Raw genomic sequence first — 16,262 nt, 5'->3', positions numbered from 1 at the left:
CTGCCGTGGGTGGCGACTCCCTGAATATCACTTTGTAATGAGCAGGGAAGGCCGGCACTTTGCCAGCACGAAGCAGGCTGCTGCGTTAGCCACACTCCCAGCCTGTGCCAGCCCAGGGTGGAAGGGACCCAAGGCATGGCCCGGACGCCGATTGCACCCCGGTTATAAAGTAAATAAAGGCCAACGGGGGTTGTGGCTGGAGCTGCCAATGGGCCCCCACGTGCCAGGGTTGGAATTGGCTGATCTGATGTGGCCCAGCCGTTGCGTTGTTCGATGGCTGCTCTGGTTGACCCCGCTGGCTCTCCATCCTTCCCAGTCAAACCATCATGATCGCCTGCATCAGCCCCTCTGACCGGGACTTCATGGAGACCTTGAACACGCTCAAGTACGCCAACCGGGCTCGCAACATCAAGAACAAGGTGGTGGTGAACCAGGACAAAACCAGCCAACAGATCAGTGCCCTGCGGGCCGAGATCGCCCGCCTCCAGATGGAGCTCATGGAGTACAAGGCGGTAAGGGGCGCCTGAGCGGGCGAAGCCTCGCACATGTACGGCCCACTCGGGTCACCGGCACGGATCGAACCCAGGACCTTCTGCGCCTGCCACTTGGGCTAACGGACTAACTCCCCTAACTGGGTTTGTGGCAGGCTTTTGCGGTTGCTGGGGCTGGCTGCTAGAGGGAGATCTACTTGCATGTACAAAGCCTGGGTATGATAGAAACACCTGGACTCTTCGCCGTCACAGGTTCAAATCCCAGCTGCACCAACACAGCCTCGAATGGCGGGGGGAAGGTATTCCTGCCTCCCCTGCACAGACCTGGCCCCATGGTGTGTGTACAGCTACACGTCTGCTGGCCTTGGCCAGCACCACTCCTCCTGGGTGTGGTATACGCTGTGGCACTGGGCTCCACCCCAGAGATGGCTGAGTTTCAGTGACGCTGTAGTTTGTGGGTAGACTGCAAGGGGCTATGGTGAGGTAGGCTGTTAAAGGGCTGTACGTCACACTATGAACAGGGAGAAGGCTTCAGAGTATCTTTCGGAGCTGGGAAGGCACCTCCTGCTTTATATCCCTGTCCCACGTGGCATATCGGACATCCTGCTTCGTGCTGAGCTTGTCTGGGCTGGTTTCCCATGAGCACCAGCCCTTAGGCAGCCAAGGGTTGCTATTGAGCTGAGTCATGTATCTCACCAGTCTGAGAGGAAGGATGGCCCAGTGGCCATGGCACTGGCCTGGGACTTGGGAGCCCTGTGTTCAAGTCCTTGCTCTGCCACAGAGTCACTGTGTGACCTTGGGCAACTCCCTTAGCCTCAGGGCCTCAATCCCCGTCTGCCCAGCGGGGGTAAGAGCACTGCCCTGCCCCCTGGGGGTGCATGAGGGTAAATGCATGAAACTGGGAGGTGCTCAGATCCTGCCATCATATATAGGGGCTCAGATCAGTATCTTAACTGTAAAAGGCATTTACAGTATGTCAGCTGCTCCCCGTTTCTGCCATCCCCCAAGCACGGCCTCCCCATGGGCACGCCTGCCATTTTTTGATTTTCCGCGTTTCCCCTTCTCCCCTTGCTGTGACCCATCTTTAAGGGGACCACATTTCCCAAAGGGAAACCGGAACACCCTGCAGGCCTGGCCTGAGCCCCCCTTCCTTCCCCACGTTCCTCTGCACCCCACTTTCTTGACAAAAGTGAGTGTCCCATTTGCTCTTGGAGACAAATGCCCACTTTTGCCGAAAAAAGTCGGGTCACCCGGGACATGCCTTAAAAAAGGACTTGTCCCAGCCAAAACGGGGATGTAGGATCACCCTACCCATCTTCCTCTGTGCGGAGACATTGAGTGCATGACCGGCTGGGTTCGGCCAGTCCTGACGGATGCTGTGGCTTTGCCCTCTCTGCATCTCCCCTTCTCCTCTCCCCCCCAGGGCAAGCGTGTGATCGGGGAGGACGGCTCCGAGGGCTACAGCGACTTGTTCCACGAGAACGCCATGCTCCAGAAGGAGAACGCCACCTTGCGCATGAGGGTGAAGGCCATGCAGGAGGCCATAGATGCCATCAACAGCCGGGTCACCCACCTGATGAGCCAGGAGGCCAATTTGATACTGGCCAAGGCAGGTGAGGATGGACACCCCTGGAGGACGTGTATGTGGGGTGGGGAATACAGACCGGTACCATGAAAATTACAGCCACCCCAGAGCTCAGGGTGGCTGAGTGGCACCCCGGTTCCTAGGTGTTTCTGATCTAGTCCGTGATCCTAATTCTGTCACTCCAGGTGACGGCAACGAGGCCATCGGCGCCCTGATCCAGAACTACATCCGGGAGATCGAGGAGCTCAGGTGGGTGCGAGCCACGTTCTCTCCTTCCGCCCATCCGGGGGGCCGCGTATCGCGGGCAGCTCGAGAGGACCTGCAAAGGGGCAGCACGGGCTAGCAGGGGGACGCTGAGCTGGGAGGCCCAGATTCCCTCCTTGGCTCTGCCGCTCCCGGCTGGGTGACTGATGTCGTGGGCACTGAGTTCAAGTAGTAGGCTGATATCGCAGCTCTGCCAATGACCTTGGGTGACCGTGGGCAAGTCCCTTCCCCTCTCTCTTGCCATTGGCCTGACGTGACCATTTAGATTGTTGGCGCTTTGGGGCAGCGGCTGTCTCACGGGTGCTTGCAGCACCTGGCACAACAGGGCCCTGATCTCGTGTCTCGGTGCTGCTGAAATATAAATAAAAGCCCCACATTCGAGAGGGAAATGTCCCCATCCTGTAGGGTGTTCTGTCCGGCCGCCTTGCTCCCAAGCCTTCTCTGGAGCCTTGGCTGATCCAGACTTAAATGCCTCCGAGGTTGAGATGCAGTCTGATAGCTAGTGCTGTTCATAAATGTGGATTTTGTGCCAGAGAAACTGACAGCCCCAGAGACAGGAATCCCCTCGCTCATTCTGTGCCAGATTCTCAGCTGGTGTAAAATTAGCATTGCCCCACTGGGGTCCATGGAGCAATGCCGATTTACCCCCCTCCCACTGAGGATCCAGACCCCTGTCCGTAATGCTAGAAAACAGAGGGGCCCCACCGTGTCTATCCCAGCGGCTGAAGATTAACCGTTAGGCTGCTATGGCCGTGTTGTCGTTGCTCTTGAGACCTGGCTGTCGGCCAGGGTTGCTTCTCTCCCGTTAGCGTTCAGGCCTGATGGGAAGCCCTGGGCTGAGACGGCTTTGTGACGTGGTCCGGGCTGTATTGCCATCCAAGTGAAGGCACTAAATCCGGGAAGTGGCATCTGACGGGACTCTTTGCTCTCATGAGAGGCATGAAGATGGTTAGTGGTGGCCCTTCTGCAGCACCCCTCCCTAGGAGCGGAGCCCTGAGCCCCTTGGACCGAGCTGAGCAAGGGCAGTTTAGGTTCCAGACACACATTCTCCCGGTCACCCCTCCTTAGAGGTTGGGGGGGGGGTGTGTCTTTTCCCCTGGGGTGCTTGGACATCTGCCCAGGGTGGCAGATCTCCATAACCAAAAGCCCCTCTGGTCCCCAGGACAAAGCTCTTGGAGAGCGAAGCCATGAATGAGTCGCTTCGCCGCAGTCTGTCACGGGTCTCCTCCAGGCCCCCCTACTCCCTGGGCTCGTCTCCAGGGCCAGGCCTGGGGGCACTCAGCAGCCCCGTGGTCTCCATGGAGGCGGAGGCCACCGAAGTTCTTCGGCGGGCTAAGCAGGATCTGGAGCGGCTGAAGAAGGAGACCAGGCAGCGGAGGAAGAGGTGATGGCCAACTCCCTGGCTGGGCGGGCAGACGGGGCTGTTCTGGGTGCGCCCACGCCTGCCTCTTTGTTATGGCAGGACCGTAGTTATTGGGGTGCTTACTTTTCCCTGGGCTTCCAGCCCTGGCACCCTTTAGCCCCCATCAGCCCTGCTGATCCAGACATCCTGCTCCCGCATCCCTAGGGGAAGCCAAAACCATACAGCAGAGAATCAGGACTCCTGGGTTCTTTTCTCAGCTCTGCCTCTGATGTGCCACATGACCTTGGGTGAGTCCCTTCCCCTCCTTGTGCCTCAGTCTCCCCATCTGTTAACACTACCTGGCCTGTTTCTCCAGAGGGCTGGGTTCATGAAGGGCTCTGAGATGGAGGATGTTGGGGGTGTTCTAAGGGGACCATGTGCTAGTTCTCCCCCGTCACCAGGGCTCATCCCTTCTCTTCCTGGCAGCCCGGAGAAGGAGGCCTTTAAGAAGAGGCCAAAGCTGCAGCAGGAGAACGGGGAGGAGACGGACGAGAACGAGGAGGTGAGGGAGGCTTCCCCCGTGGAGTTGGGGGTGGGAGCCCCATTGCTAGCCAGAATAGCAACAGCCTTCTCTGTGCCTCGCTGGCATTGGGTCAGCTGCGTCTGGGAGGCAGGGGCAGAGTCCATGACCACCCCCCCATAGGGCAGTCAGTTGGCTGCTGTTTGGCCCCACCTAGGTGTGGGGAGTGGGGGCTGGGCACGGGCCGAGGATGGCGGGCAAGACCATCCCCTCAGCCCCCTGGCAGTGCCCTGTGCTATCTGACACACTGGCGACATTGGGGCAGGGCAACTAGCCACAGGGCTTTCCGTGCAGTTGGGCTTTGTCCCATGAACCGTGTCCCGTCTGCCCCATCAGGCCCTTCGTATCCAGCTGCCATCTCAGCGGGGAGGGTGGGGGGCGTTCCTCAGACATGGCCCCCTCCCTTTGCACACCCCACATCCTGAATGATGCGGGATCAGCCCTGTCCCTCGCCCTCTCTCCTGCCTCTGCCTGGCACTGGTTTCTGAGGCAATCGCTTTAATTCACCCACGTTTGGGGCTGACAGATGGAGAGAGGTCTGAGCCCCTGGGATGACAGGAGAGGGGCCGAAGGCTCCTGATCTCTGCCCTAACCCTGCGCTTGTTTCCCAGGAGGAGGAGGAGCGGGAGGAGAGTGGCTGTGAGGATGAGGACGAGGATTCGGGCAGTGAGGAGAGCCTGGTGGACTCGGACTCAGACGCTGAGGAGAAGGGTAACTCAGAGAGCACGGCGCCCGGCTCTAGGCTTGGGCTGGGGGTATGTGCAGTGACTCAGGGCCAATGCCCCCTTTGGGGAGGTGGTAGGGGGCTGCAGCAGGCCTGTGGGGTGAGCTGGGCAGGTCTTGGCTGGAGGTGCACGAGGTGCCAGTCGGGGTGCTGAGGTGGGCCTGCTCAGCTGGTGCTCAGTGGCACAGGCCTGGCTGCCAAGCTGGTGCCCCTTCCCACCTCAGCCCCCCACATTCACCTCCGGGTACCCTGGCTGGGCTAAGACTGCAGGAGCGAGATGCCATCCCCTCGGCGTCCTGCCTCATCTGCCTCCTTTTCCCCTGCAAAGCCAGAGTCCACAGGGGACCCATGAGCCAGGCACTGCCCCTCCCGTCTCCAGGCCAGCCCAGGGCTCCCTGGCGCTCTCCCCCTGACCTCCCTGGGGTTGCCTGGCTGACTGACTCTCTTCCCACCGCTAGTGGTGAATTTCCAGGCTGACCTGGCTGACCTGACCTGCGAGATCGAGATCAAGCAGAAGCTGATTGACGAGCTGGAGAACAGCCAGCGGCGCCTGCAGACCCTCAAGCACCAGTACGAGGAGAAGCTGATCCTGCTGCAGAACAAGATCCGCGACACCCAGCTGGAGAGGGACCGGGTGCTGCAGAACCTCAGTACGGGCAGTGCCCCTTCCACCCCGCCGGCTCATCCCACCACACGGGCCCTCTGAGCCAGCGCCGGCAGGAGACCCCTGGGGTTCTCCCGGCGCCCAGTGAGACCCAAACTGGGGCCGCTCCCCACTCCATTCCATGCCCCTCTTGCAGTCCCCGGCGATTACCGCTGGCTGCTCAGTTGTCTGGCTTCCCACCTCGTGGGATTGACCCCTCTCCACGGTCCCCCGGCAGCGTGCCACTTGTCCCACCTCTTGATCAGGGCTGGGCAGCCCGCTGGCCGTGGAGAGTGGGAGTAGGGCCTGTGGAAAGTCTCTTCCCCGGCACCTTCCCTCAGAGGAGCTCCAAGTTCTGACATGTGTTAATGAGCTCTGCCCCCTTGCGAGACAGGCCCAGGTAAAGAGCTGTGCCCAAAGCCAGCTGGCATCTGTGGCCAAGGTGGCTGTGGAACCCAGATCTCCCAGCTGCTCCCGACTTCCTCCCAGCGAGGAAACTGGCTCCCCAGTGCAGGAGCAGCAGCGTAGCCTGCCCATGCAGAGAGCTTGGTCTCCAGGGCTTTTCAGTCCTGGGCATCTTCCCCGAGAGGGGCAGCTGATGCTATAACTGAGACGTTAGTGATTGAGACACCTGCTCTCAGCTGAGTCCCACCAAACTCATCTCAGCAGCGTTCCCCTCTGGGGTGAAATGGCAATGGCTGCCTGGAGGAGAACAGTATACGCCCAGTCCCTGGAGTGGTGCAGTCCCTGGCACACGCCTGGCACTGCTCTGCTGCAAGGGTTATTGGTCTTAAATAGGCCCATGGTTCTGGCTTGCAGGCCATGACTGGTCTGGGCTACTCAGCCATTGAACATCTCCTGAGCTCCTGGACCAGGCAGGCTTGTCCCTGGAGGCCAAGGGTTAATCTAAAGCGCCCTGCAATGAGGGTGCTTTCCCTCAGGGCCTGGTGGGTCCAGGGGGCAGCGGGGTGGGATGGAGCATGAGGGGCTGGGCCTGGCCTGGCGCTCTGAGCGTCCCTGCGCCACCCTCTCCAGGCACCATGGAATGCTACACGGAGGAGAAGGCCAACAAGATCAAGGCGGACTACGAGAAGCGGCTGAAGGAGATGAACCGGGACCTGCAGAAGCTGCAGGCGGCCCAGAAGGAACACGCTCGCCTGCTCAAGAACCAGTCGCGCTATGAGCGGGAGCTCAAGAAGCTGCAGGCTGAGGTGGCAGAGATGAAGAAAGCGAAGGTACCTGGCTGGGCAGAGGAGGAGGGGGCTGGAGGGGCATGGCCCGCTTGTGCCAGCTCTCCACGCTGGGGCAGGGGCGGTGGATGGGCATGGCCCTCTGGGCACGCTCCTTATGCTGGCTGTGGGCTGTTGGGGGTGTCATGGAGTCCCTGGGCGATGCTCTGGAACTGCTCCCCATGAAGCCAGGCAGGACTCTGGGGCAGTCACCTATCTGTGAGCAGCCTGTCTTCAGGACACAAAGCTTCCACCTTCCTGGGTCTGACCTCGGAGCATTCAGCATCCTCTGCCCCTCCCTGCGCTTCCCCCAGCGAGTCCGCCCAGGCGTGGTCTTGGGGAAGCCAGAGGGTCCTGCCACCCAACTCCGCAGTCAGACGGGACTCTCAGCCAGCCAGTAAAACAGAGGTTTATTAGACGACAGGAACATGGTCTAAAACAGAGCTTGTAGGTGCAGAGAACAGGACCCCTCAGCTGCGTCCATTTTGGGGGGCAGTGAGCCAGACAACCACGTCTGCCCTTCACTCCATGTCCCCAGCCAGCCCCCAACTGAAACTCCCTCCAGCCCCTCCTCCTCTGGGCTTTGTCCCTTTCCCAGGCCAGGAGGTCACCAGATTCCTTTGTTCTCCAGCCCTTTAGCTCTCACCTTGCAGGGGGGAAGGGCCCAGGCCATCAGTTGCCAGGAAACAGGGTGTCGGCCATTCTCTGTGTGCAGATCCCTGCACACACCTGTCCTCTAGAGCTCTGCAAGGATATCACACCCTTATCCCACCCCCTAGAGACTTAAGAATTTCCTAGGGGAAACTGAGGCACCCCCACACTATTCAGAGGAAGCATTAAGAACAGTCCTGCTTCGTCACATCGGGCCCACAGGTGGCACTGATGAAGCAGATGCGGGAGGAGCAGCAACGTAGACGGCTGGCGGAGACCAAGCGGAACCGGGAGATCGCCCAGCTGAAGAAGGAGCAACGCAGGCAGGAGGTGAGAGCCCAGCACCTCGCCAGGGCCCTGCAGGCCGGGCAGCTCCGGCTGGGGCCTGCGCCCCTTGCTCGGCTCTGAGCTCCCTCACTAGCTGGCTGAGGCGCAGCGGGGAATGCGGGTTCTCCAAGGGGTCTGGGCCTTTCCTGGGGAGATGCCCCAAGCCAGGCTCCTTGGGGCTGGATGGGGAGGGTGCTGAAGAGCCCTTGCTGATGTATGATGTCAGGTCCCCTCCCCTGTGCACGTGATGTCAGGTCCCCTGTGGTGTGCACATGATGTCAGGTCCCCCTCCCCTGTGAGCCAGCCTGCACCCAGAGCCCCTGACGCAGGGTGGGGCGGGGACAGGGGTGCCCCTGTGATCGGGCAGGGCTGAGCCAGGGGGTGGGGCCATTTGGGATGTGGGGGCAGCAGGGGAGCCCTGCAAAGCTGGGCTGAGCCGCGGGGATGGCTGAGCAAGGCGCTGGGAAATCTGGAGCAAGCGCTGTACCAGCAGAGGACTAGATTCCGCTCTCCATGACGCTGGTTGTAAATCTGGAGTAACTGCATTGACATTAGCGGAGTCGCTCCAGATTTACACCGCTGCCGCGGAGATGTGAATCCAGCCGTCGCCTGCATCAAGGACGTTCCGTGTTCAGCCCTACCCTGCCTCTGCTCGACAGGGTGCTAGAGCTCTCCCGCGTGCCCGGCCCCTGGGATCAGTGCCCAGCTTGGCCCCCAGGCCTGCTCCTCTCAGAGCCTGTGATGGGCCACTGGCCCGCCAAGGCCTGCAGGCTGAATCTGCATCAGGGGAGGGTCTGTGAAGCCAGCCGCCCCACCGTCTGTCTGGGGACTCAAACAGCATCCGGCACCCATCCTCCCCCTATTGAAGGCACAACACGTCCCCTCCTCCAACCATGTGTCAGTCTGTCCATCCATCCCCTGAGATCAGCACCTGGTGGGGTGGCAGGTTCCTCCCCAAGGTCAGAGGAGGTGATTGCTTCCTCCTGCATCTCTGGTTGTTGCTCAGGGCAGGTGCAAATGCCACAGTTGTTCCAGGTTTTACACCGCTGCTGGTGAGATCAGAATCTGGCCCATGGCCTGCATTGAGAACATCCCACATGCTGGCCTCACGCAAGGGGGTGTGGGAGCCTGGGGTCCTCTCCCCTTCCCCCATTCCTGCCATGGGTTCTACCCCAGAACCCGGGTTCCTCTTTAGCGGCTCACGCCCGCTCAGGACTCGCCTGAGGCTCGGCTTCTCTCCCGCGCAGTTTCAGATCCGGGCGCTGGAGTCTCAGAAGCGGCAGCAGGAAATCGTGCTGCGAAGGAAAACCCAGGAGGTGAGTGCCGGCCCCTGCGCCTGCGGGCGTCTGGAGAGCTGCTCGCGGCTGTGACCGGATGGGCGCTGAGGCCTGGCTGCTGGATGGGGCCCTGGGCAGGGCAGGGCCTGGGGCCTCTCCAGTCCCCTCCGCCATCCCGGTGGGTCGTACTCAGCCAATGCTGGGTTGTTCCCAAGGCGCTGGCCCTGGGTGGGGTGGATTTCCCACAGAGCCTGGCGGTTTTATGGCCAGGAGTAACCAGGCAGGAGATGACCGCTATCGGGGTGGAGGAGGAAACACCTGCCTCCAGGGGCAGCTGATCTGGAGTCAGGAAGGAGGAATTCTCGGCATGCCATGTGGGAGTGTGCACAACAGGCTGTGCCCCCCTTCTCCCTTCCTGGGGCTGGATCCTGGCCCTTCTCTGATCCAGTCTACACCAGCCCGCTCTGGGTCCTGGCAGCCGAGTCGGTCGGGTGACTTGTCCAGGCTGCCTCCTGCCCCAGCGCCGTACAGCTCACGGGACGGTGCTTTGATCCCGTCTCGGGGTCGGTAATCCGGACGGGTCCCCAGCCCCTGCTGACGCATTCTGGGAAACGGCTCTCCAAGGGTACCGGACCTCCACCCAGCCCCGATAGGCTCAGCTCTCTCGAAAGGTGCTCAGCCGCTCCCGGGCTCTCTGTGCCACCTGAGACGGGTTGGAGTCGCTCTGCCACTGGGATGGCTGCGGGGCGATCCCCCCCTGCGGGTGTTCCCCAGGAGGCCCAACCCTCCGGCACTGCTCTCGCCCAGGTCTCCGCTCTGCGCCGCTTGGCCAAGCCCATGTCGGACCGGGTCTCTGGGAGGCTGAGTCAGAAGCCGGCCATGCTGGACTCGGGGGCGGAGGTGTCCGCCAGCACCACCTCCTCGGAACCGGAGTCCGGCTCTCGCTCGGTCTCCAGCATCGTGCGTCAGTGGAATCGGAAAATCGACCACTTCCTCGGAGACCCTTTGCCCTCCGTGAATGGGGCTCGGCCCGTCAGGTCAGACCAGCGCTTTCAAATCCATGTCCCCCACCGCCCCATTCCCTGCTTGGTCCTCAGCCCCCGGGCTCCTGGGTGTGAGCCGGGAGCGGAGTTCTGTGGCCAAGAGGCACGCGGGAGACGATCGCTCTATCGTCGTGGGTGACTCTGCCCCGTGGTTTGACGCGTGGGACTCTCCCCATTGGCTGGAGGCAGCCCCGATGTGTAAATGCCCCCCCCCCCCGTCCCGAGCACTAGCCGAGCGCCCGCCCGGCGGGAGCCCCCTGACCGCGTCCCGTCCCGCTGCAGGAAGAAGTTCCCGAAGAAGGGGGTGAGCCAGTCCTTCAGCAAGGCGGCCCGGCTCAAGTGGCAGTCGTTGGAGCGGCGCATCTTCGACGTCGTCATGCAGAGGATGACCATCGTCAACCTGGAGGCGGACATGGAGCGGCTGATCAAGGTGAGGTGGGGGAGGGGGGCAGTGCCCCGGTGGGTGTGGGGGGTGGGTGGCCTGAGCATGACGGAGGGCTGGGAGGCTGCTGGCACCTGGACGGCGCCAGCTGAAGCGTTCCCCTCCCACCCGCCCCTCCCCAGAAACGCGAGGAGCTGGCACTGCTGCAGGAGGCGCTGCAGGGGAAGAGGGGAAAGCTGCAGGCGGGGAGCCCGGAGGAGCAGAAGGGCCTGCAGGAGCTGAACGAGGAGATCGAGGTGCTGACCGCCAACATCGACTACATCAACGACAGCATCGCCGACTGCCAGGCCACCATCATGCAGCTGGAGGAGACCAAGGTGCCGGGGGAGGGAGCCTGCGGGCGGGGGCGAGGCGCAGGGGTCTGTGTATGGGGAGGTGGTCTCACGGGGGCGGGGATGGGAGGGAGATCACAGCAGGGCATTGTGTGCTGTAAGGGAAAGGGGGTGCGCTGGGGGCTGGCCGATAGATGGGGCTGGGTGTGGGCAGGAGGCTGGCTGGCTGGACTCTTCCTCTAGGCAGTTTAAGCGCAAGGGTTGCAGGAGGCAGGTTTGCAGTCTGGCTGCTTTCTCTGCTCGTGGTCGCTGAGGGCGGCTGTACAAGGCCCAGTTCAGCAGGTGCCTGAGCCTTGGCGGGGCTGGTGCAATGGGCTGCCGTAGGCGCCAGGCTAACGGACGTGGCTGCGGCTTGGCTTGGACCAGCGGAGGCAACGAATCCGCCCTCTTCGTCCGCACGGCTGGGGCCAGGATTTAGGAAGGCCCTTATATGTTGGTCCGTCAGGGTCTCCATCAGTGCTGGATGGACGGCTGCTGAGACCATGATGTCCACCACCAGCCGCTAGGCCCAACAGCCCTGGTGGGAGTTCTGCACATGCTGGAATCAGTGGAAGCCCCGTCCGTACAGGGGAAAATCTCTCTCTTCCCCCCCACCCCACCCCCATGAGAAACTGGAATTTTTTGTGGTTTTTGAAAATCAGTTTTGATTAAGACAAATAATTGGGGGACTTGGGAAAGAGTTTTCCTTCTGAGAAACTGCAAACTTCTGCTGAAAGCTGTTTTCAAACATTAAGAGTCTTCTGATGTCAGATTTTTGTAAACGGGGTGGAGGGATTTTGAGCAAAAAGGAAATTTTTGTTGGATTAAAAATGGCTTTTTGATTAAATATTTCCACCGAGAAATGTGGAACAGTAGCCCTAATAATGAGGCCTTTCTCCCTGGCACCTGTAGCATGTGTCGGTGCTGCAAAGAAAACCCCACAGCCCGTCTCGGAGCCTGGATCCATTGCCTTGGGCTCGCAGGGCTTGGGCTGCAGGGCTAAAAATAAGAGGGTAGACACTCACACTGGGGCTGGAGCCTGGGCTCTGTAACCTGGCCAGGGGAGGGGTCTCAGAGCCCAGGCTCCAGCCTGGGCAGGAACGTCTACACTGCTACTTTTAGCCCCGTAGCGCAAGCCCAGAACCATTGGCCTGGGCTCTGAGGCTCGCTGCCGTGGGTTTTTCTTTGCTGTGTGAACGTACTGTTAATGACATGCGGGCTCTGACCCAGGTTAGCACAGTGTCCCTCTCTGCTCCCCTCCCAGCGGCTGGCGTATGTAAATTGGTTTATTAGTATACGTCTGTGCTTCAACGGCTACAGCTGCAAGGCTTTAGTGCTTGGTGTAGACGCTCCCCATTGGAGTAGCTAATCTACCTCCCAAGGAGGTGGCTGTTTGGTTCGGTCCGCATAGCTACATCTCTCTGGGGCGGGGCAGGATTGTCACACCCTGGAGAGACATAGCTATGCTGGTTTAAGCTCCCAGTGTAAACCTGCCCTTGCTCTGCTCTGGTCACCTGACTAATGAGCAGCTCCTGTTGTCCAGGCAGTAGAAGCTCATCTTCTTGAGATCCCACAGGTGTGTGGTTCGGTGCCCACAGACGGCCCAATTGGGGGCCTGGATCCAGGCGTGCATCCAGTGCATGGGGTGCAGTGGGCCCCTGACTGCAAGTGCTCACGCACAGTATTGGCGTGCAAGTCGTCGTCCCCACCATCGTCAGCCAGTCAAGGGCACCCCCCAGTTACCTGGCGCCGGTGTCTCTGCTGGCCCTCTGCTTTCTGCCCTTCACCGCCCCCAGCGCCGTTCTAATTCCCCTCCCTCGGGGTCTCTCCTGCACCGTAGGAGGAGCTGGACTCCACCGACACCTCCGTGGTGATCAGCTCCTGCTCCTTGGCCGAGGCGCGTCTCCTGCTGGACAACTTCCTCAAGGCTTCCATCGATAAGGTCAGGCAAGGGGCCATCTGGGGCGGGGAGGTGCAGCTCCGGGGGGCGGGTCGCAGAGCATGGGATCCCGGGGCGGGGGGGATCGCAGTCGCTGCAGGGCAGGTTTGGAGCCGGGGCTATTTGGCTGGGCCTGGGGCATCCTCTTTGCGCGGGTGAGGGAGACTGAGAGACTGGCCCAGCCTGTGTGCTGCTGGTCCCAGGGCGGGGAACGGGTTGCAAGCAGCATCTGAGCGAGGCTGGTGTGGAACCTGCGTCTGTGCCCAGGGATGGGGATTGAAGCCAGGAGCCGATTTTCCCCAACCCACCCACTGGCCCATCCTGTGTGCGGGACGGAGGCTAACCTCCTGCTCCCGCCAAACAGGGGCTGCAGGTGGCTCAGAAAGAAGCCCAGATCCGCCTGCTGGAAGGGCGCCTGAGACAAACAGACGTGACCGGCTCCTCCCAGAACCACGTCATCCTGGATGCCCTGCGGGAGAAAGCGGAGTCCCACCCTGAGCTGCAGGCACTCATCCACAACGTGCAGCAAGGTGGGTGCTGGGCTTTTCCCTCCTGGGCACCCCCGTGGGTATGGGGCACTGGCTGGCAAGGGAGCTGGCAGCACTGATGTGGGACCAGGGGCTGGCAGCAGCTGGGAAGGCTCGGGGTGTTTCTCTGCCCCTACAGATGGCACGTCTGCCCATTGGGACAGATGGAGCCCACCCCAGGACTCTTGGCATTGCTCTGACTCCGTGGGCAGGAGTGATGGGCCCGCTTCTTCCAGACGTATCCGCCCATGTGGTCACAGCCTGTCCAGCCTTGAGGATGCACTGATGGGGCTTTGGTGGCATAGAGTTAATGATACGATAGCAGTGGTCTGGGGGGTGTCCCAAGGACCTAAAGGTCCACACGCTGATCGGCAACTGCCTGCTGCCTGGCTCTGATCGGACTGGCCCAGCGCGGTGCCCTCCCACCCTCTGTCGCGTTGACACCCCCTTGTTGGCTGTTCCTTGTGCAGAGAATGGCTACGCCAGCACGGACGAGGAGATCTCGGAGTTCAGCCTGGCCTCGGAGGGGAGGTGAGCGCACCAGGGAGCATGCAGGGTCCCAGCCTCGTGTGCCCCTGAGCAGCGGGATCTATGGAGTGAGCAAGGCCGGGGGAGGGAGGCACATCTCTGTGGCACTCGTTGGCAAGAGAGACCCGTTAGAGCTTGGCAGCTAAATTCTCCAGGTTCTGTCTGCACCGAGCATGCTCCAGCCCCTCAGAGCTCCTACGTGTGACTGGACAGTGCACACGTTACCCACACACGATGACTGGCCTTGCTCAAACCCAGGCGTGCAGGGGCTGTACAGAACCATCCCAGCAATCATTCCTCTTGAGGACCAGGGGCAAGACGGAGCTGAGGGTGGAGAGGGCCCCGAAAGGGACCAGGGGATGGGCTGTACCTCAGGGAATGGGAGGAGGAACTGTAGCCGGGCTGATGATAGGGTGTTATGGGGTGGGGGTGATGGGCAATGGTTTCTTCCTTTAGCTTTAGGTAAAACCTAAAGGGAGTTGGCCACTGAACCCTTTGTTCCCTACAGCTTCTCCCAATCTTTCACCATGAAGGGCTCGGCCAGCCAGGACGACTTCAAGTTCAAGGTCAGTTCACGGCCTCAGATGGGGCCGTTTAACATAGTCCAGGTGGCCGCGGCTGGATGTGGGTGTGGGGTCCTCGGTCCTTTGTACCCCCTCTCTCCCTTTGTGCTCACGGCTGGGTGGTGGCCCCTGGCTGGTGTCTTCTCCATGGCTGGAATGCCTTGAGGAGCTGGGTCTGGAATTGAAATAGCCTGAGGTCTGGTCTCCTGGTGGCGTCCGTGCCTGGCGTGTTACTTTGGCCCTATAAATGGCTCCTTGAGTGGTAGACCCCACTTGAAACCGCCAAATGTCACATCACTGGGCTGTACTGGGCTTCCCTGAATCCAGGGAAGGTGTCCTCGTGCTGCCTACCCCTCCTCTGGGAGCAAATAAAACGCACGAGATACCCCGGTGCTGTGCGCCCTCCCCAGCAGTTAATTGACTGGACCAGTCCCTCCATGTGCCAAATCCTCCTGGGAGAGCTGCTCCAGTGCCCTGGCCATATGGGGCATGTTCCAGCCTGGCATGGGGGGTACTTCCTGTTGCCCTCACTAATGAGTGCATGAAGCGTTAATGCTGGCAACCAGGGCCCAACTGAAAGGTCTCCCTACATCTGCCACTGCTGGGTGCTCGGCCAGGGGGCTTCTTGGAACTGAGTGGCCAAGGGGTGCCAGTATTTCAGACTCACTCCATGTGCTACCCTTGGGGCAGTGAACTCCTCCCCTCTCAGCCTTCCTCTCCCTCTGCCCTGCCGTAGGGGGAACCCAAGCTGTCAGGCCAGATGAAGGCTGTGTCGGCCGAGTGCCTGGGACCCACACTGGACATCTCCACCAAGAACATCACCAAGTCCTTGGTATCCCTCATGGAGATCAAAGAAGACGGAATCGGCTTTTCCATCCGAGATTCCTACTACAAGGATAAGGTCTCCCGCACCATCAGCCTGCCCACCCGCGGCAGCACCTTGTAAGCCCTGGCAAGCGTGGGCCCCACATGCTTACAGGCTCTTGGGGGCGAGGTGGGCTGGGCCATCATATTCTGCCATTGGAGCCTTGAGTGTGGACTCCTCTCGGTCAACCCAGCCTGTCCCCAGCATGCAGGGGTGGGGCCAGCTCTCCTGGCTTGCTCTGCCATCTTGGATGGACAGTTTGTGGCACTGGCAGTCGGGGGGACGGGGACTGGGGAAGGTAGGACAAATTGGGTTCCGCTGTGGGACAGAGTTGGGCGTCCAGTCTCCATGGCCCTCTTATCAAAGGCATGGAGCTGCCTTCTCCCGCAGCAGAGTCTCGGTGATGAAGCCAACAGGACTTGCACTCAAAGCACAAACCCTTAGCCGGGGCCACTGGCCTGACCTTGGGCCCTGCCGGGGCCTGATCCAGCCCGCTGGGCCCCTGGCTCAGGAGGTGGATCTGTGTGCTGCCCCAGGGCTCTCGGCTCGCTTGCTCTGCGGTAGGCTTGTTCGGTGCTGAAGGGCCCAGGGCCCAGGGAGGGGCGATTGCTGACCAGGTCTTGCTCTGTTCTAGCCCTAGGCAGTCCCGTGGCTCGGACACCTCGCCTCTGACCCGGAGGAAATCCTATGACCGGGGGCAGCCGACCAGGTGAGCTGGGGAGCAGCTGGAGAGCACATGGGCCTAGCTCCCCGTCGGGGACCGGCCTGTGCAATCGGCAGCGCACTGGCACAGAGCTCAGTGCTGGATTCAGCTGTACCATAGAATCCTAGAAGATCAGGGTTGGAAGGGACCTCAGGAGGTATCTAGTCCAACCCCCTGCTCAAAGCAGGACCAACCCCAACTAAATCATCCCAGCCAGGGCTTTGTCAA

The 16,262-nt window shown here is 61.0% G+C and overlaps 1 protein-coding gene across 6 annotated transcripts in view; it reads left to right on the top strand.

The window, feature by feature from the left end:
* The window catches only part of KIF21B (kinesin family member 21B), an 85,829-nt gene that overhangs the window by 50,292 nt on the left and 19,275 nt on the right, over positions 1 to 16,262 (top strand). For all 6 annotated transcript variants that reach the window (XM_037884995.2, XM_037884994.2, XM_043533539.1 and 3 more), the window contains exons 8-26: positions 317 to 512; positions 1,915 to 2,104; positions 2,262 to 2,325; positions 3,503 to 3,724; positions 4,169 to 4,244; positions 4,874 to 4,973; positions 5,445 to 5,636; positions 6,665 to 6,864; positions 7,732 to 7,839; positions 9,084 to 9,152; positions 9,921 to 10,150; positions 10,439 to 10,586; positions 10,721 to 10,915; positions 12,750 to 12,851; positions 13,213 to 13,378; positions 13,846 to 13,906; positions 14,412 to 14,469; positions 15,203 to 15,408; positions 15,966 to 16,040. In XM_037884995.2, the coding sequence (XP_037740923.1) occupies positions 317 to 512; positions 1,915 to 2,104; positions 2,262 to 2,325; positions 3,503 to 3,724; positions 4,169 to 4,244; positions 4,874 to 4,973; positions 5,445 to 5,636; positions 6,665 to 6,864; positions 7,732 to 7,839; positions 9,084 to 9,152; positions 9,921 to 10,150; positions 10,439 to 10,586; positions 10,721 to 10,915; positions 12,750 to 12,851; positions 13,213 to 13,378; positions 13,846 to 13,906; positions 14,412 to 14,469; positions 15,203 to 15,408; positions 15,966 to 16,040 (2,658 nt within the window). The remainder of the gene's footprint in view (positions 1 to 316; positions 513 to 1,914; positions 2,105 to 2,261; positions 2,326 to 3,502; positions 3,725 to 4,168; positions 4,245 to 4,873; positions 4,974 to 5,444; positions 5,637 to 6,664; positions 6,865 to 7,731; positions 7,840 to 9,083; positions 9,153 to 9,920; positions 10,151 to 10,438; positions 10,587 to 10,720; positions 10,916 to 12,749; positions 12,852 to 13,212; positions 13,379 to 13,845; positions 13,907 to 14,411; positions 14,470 to 15,202; positions 15,409 to 15,965; positions 16,041 to 16,262) is intronic.

Source organism: Chelonia mydas, chromosome 21 (genome assembly GCF_015237465.2).
Source record: "Chelonia mydas isolate rCheMyd1 chromosome 21, rCheMyd1.pri.v2, whole genome shotgun sequence".
In the NCBI taxonomy this organism is placed as follows: Eukaryota; Metazoa; Chordata; order Testudines; family Cheloniidae; genus Chelonia; species Chelonia mydas.
Note: the sequence above shows the minus strand (reverse complement) of the source record. Positions and strands in the feature narration are given on the sequence as shown.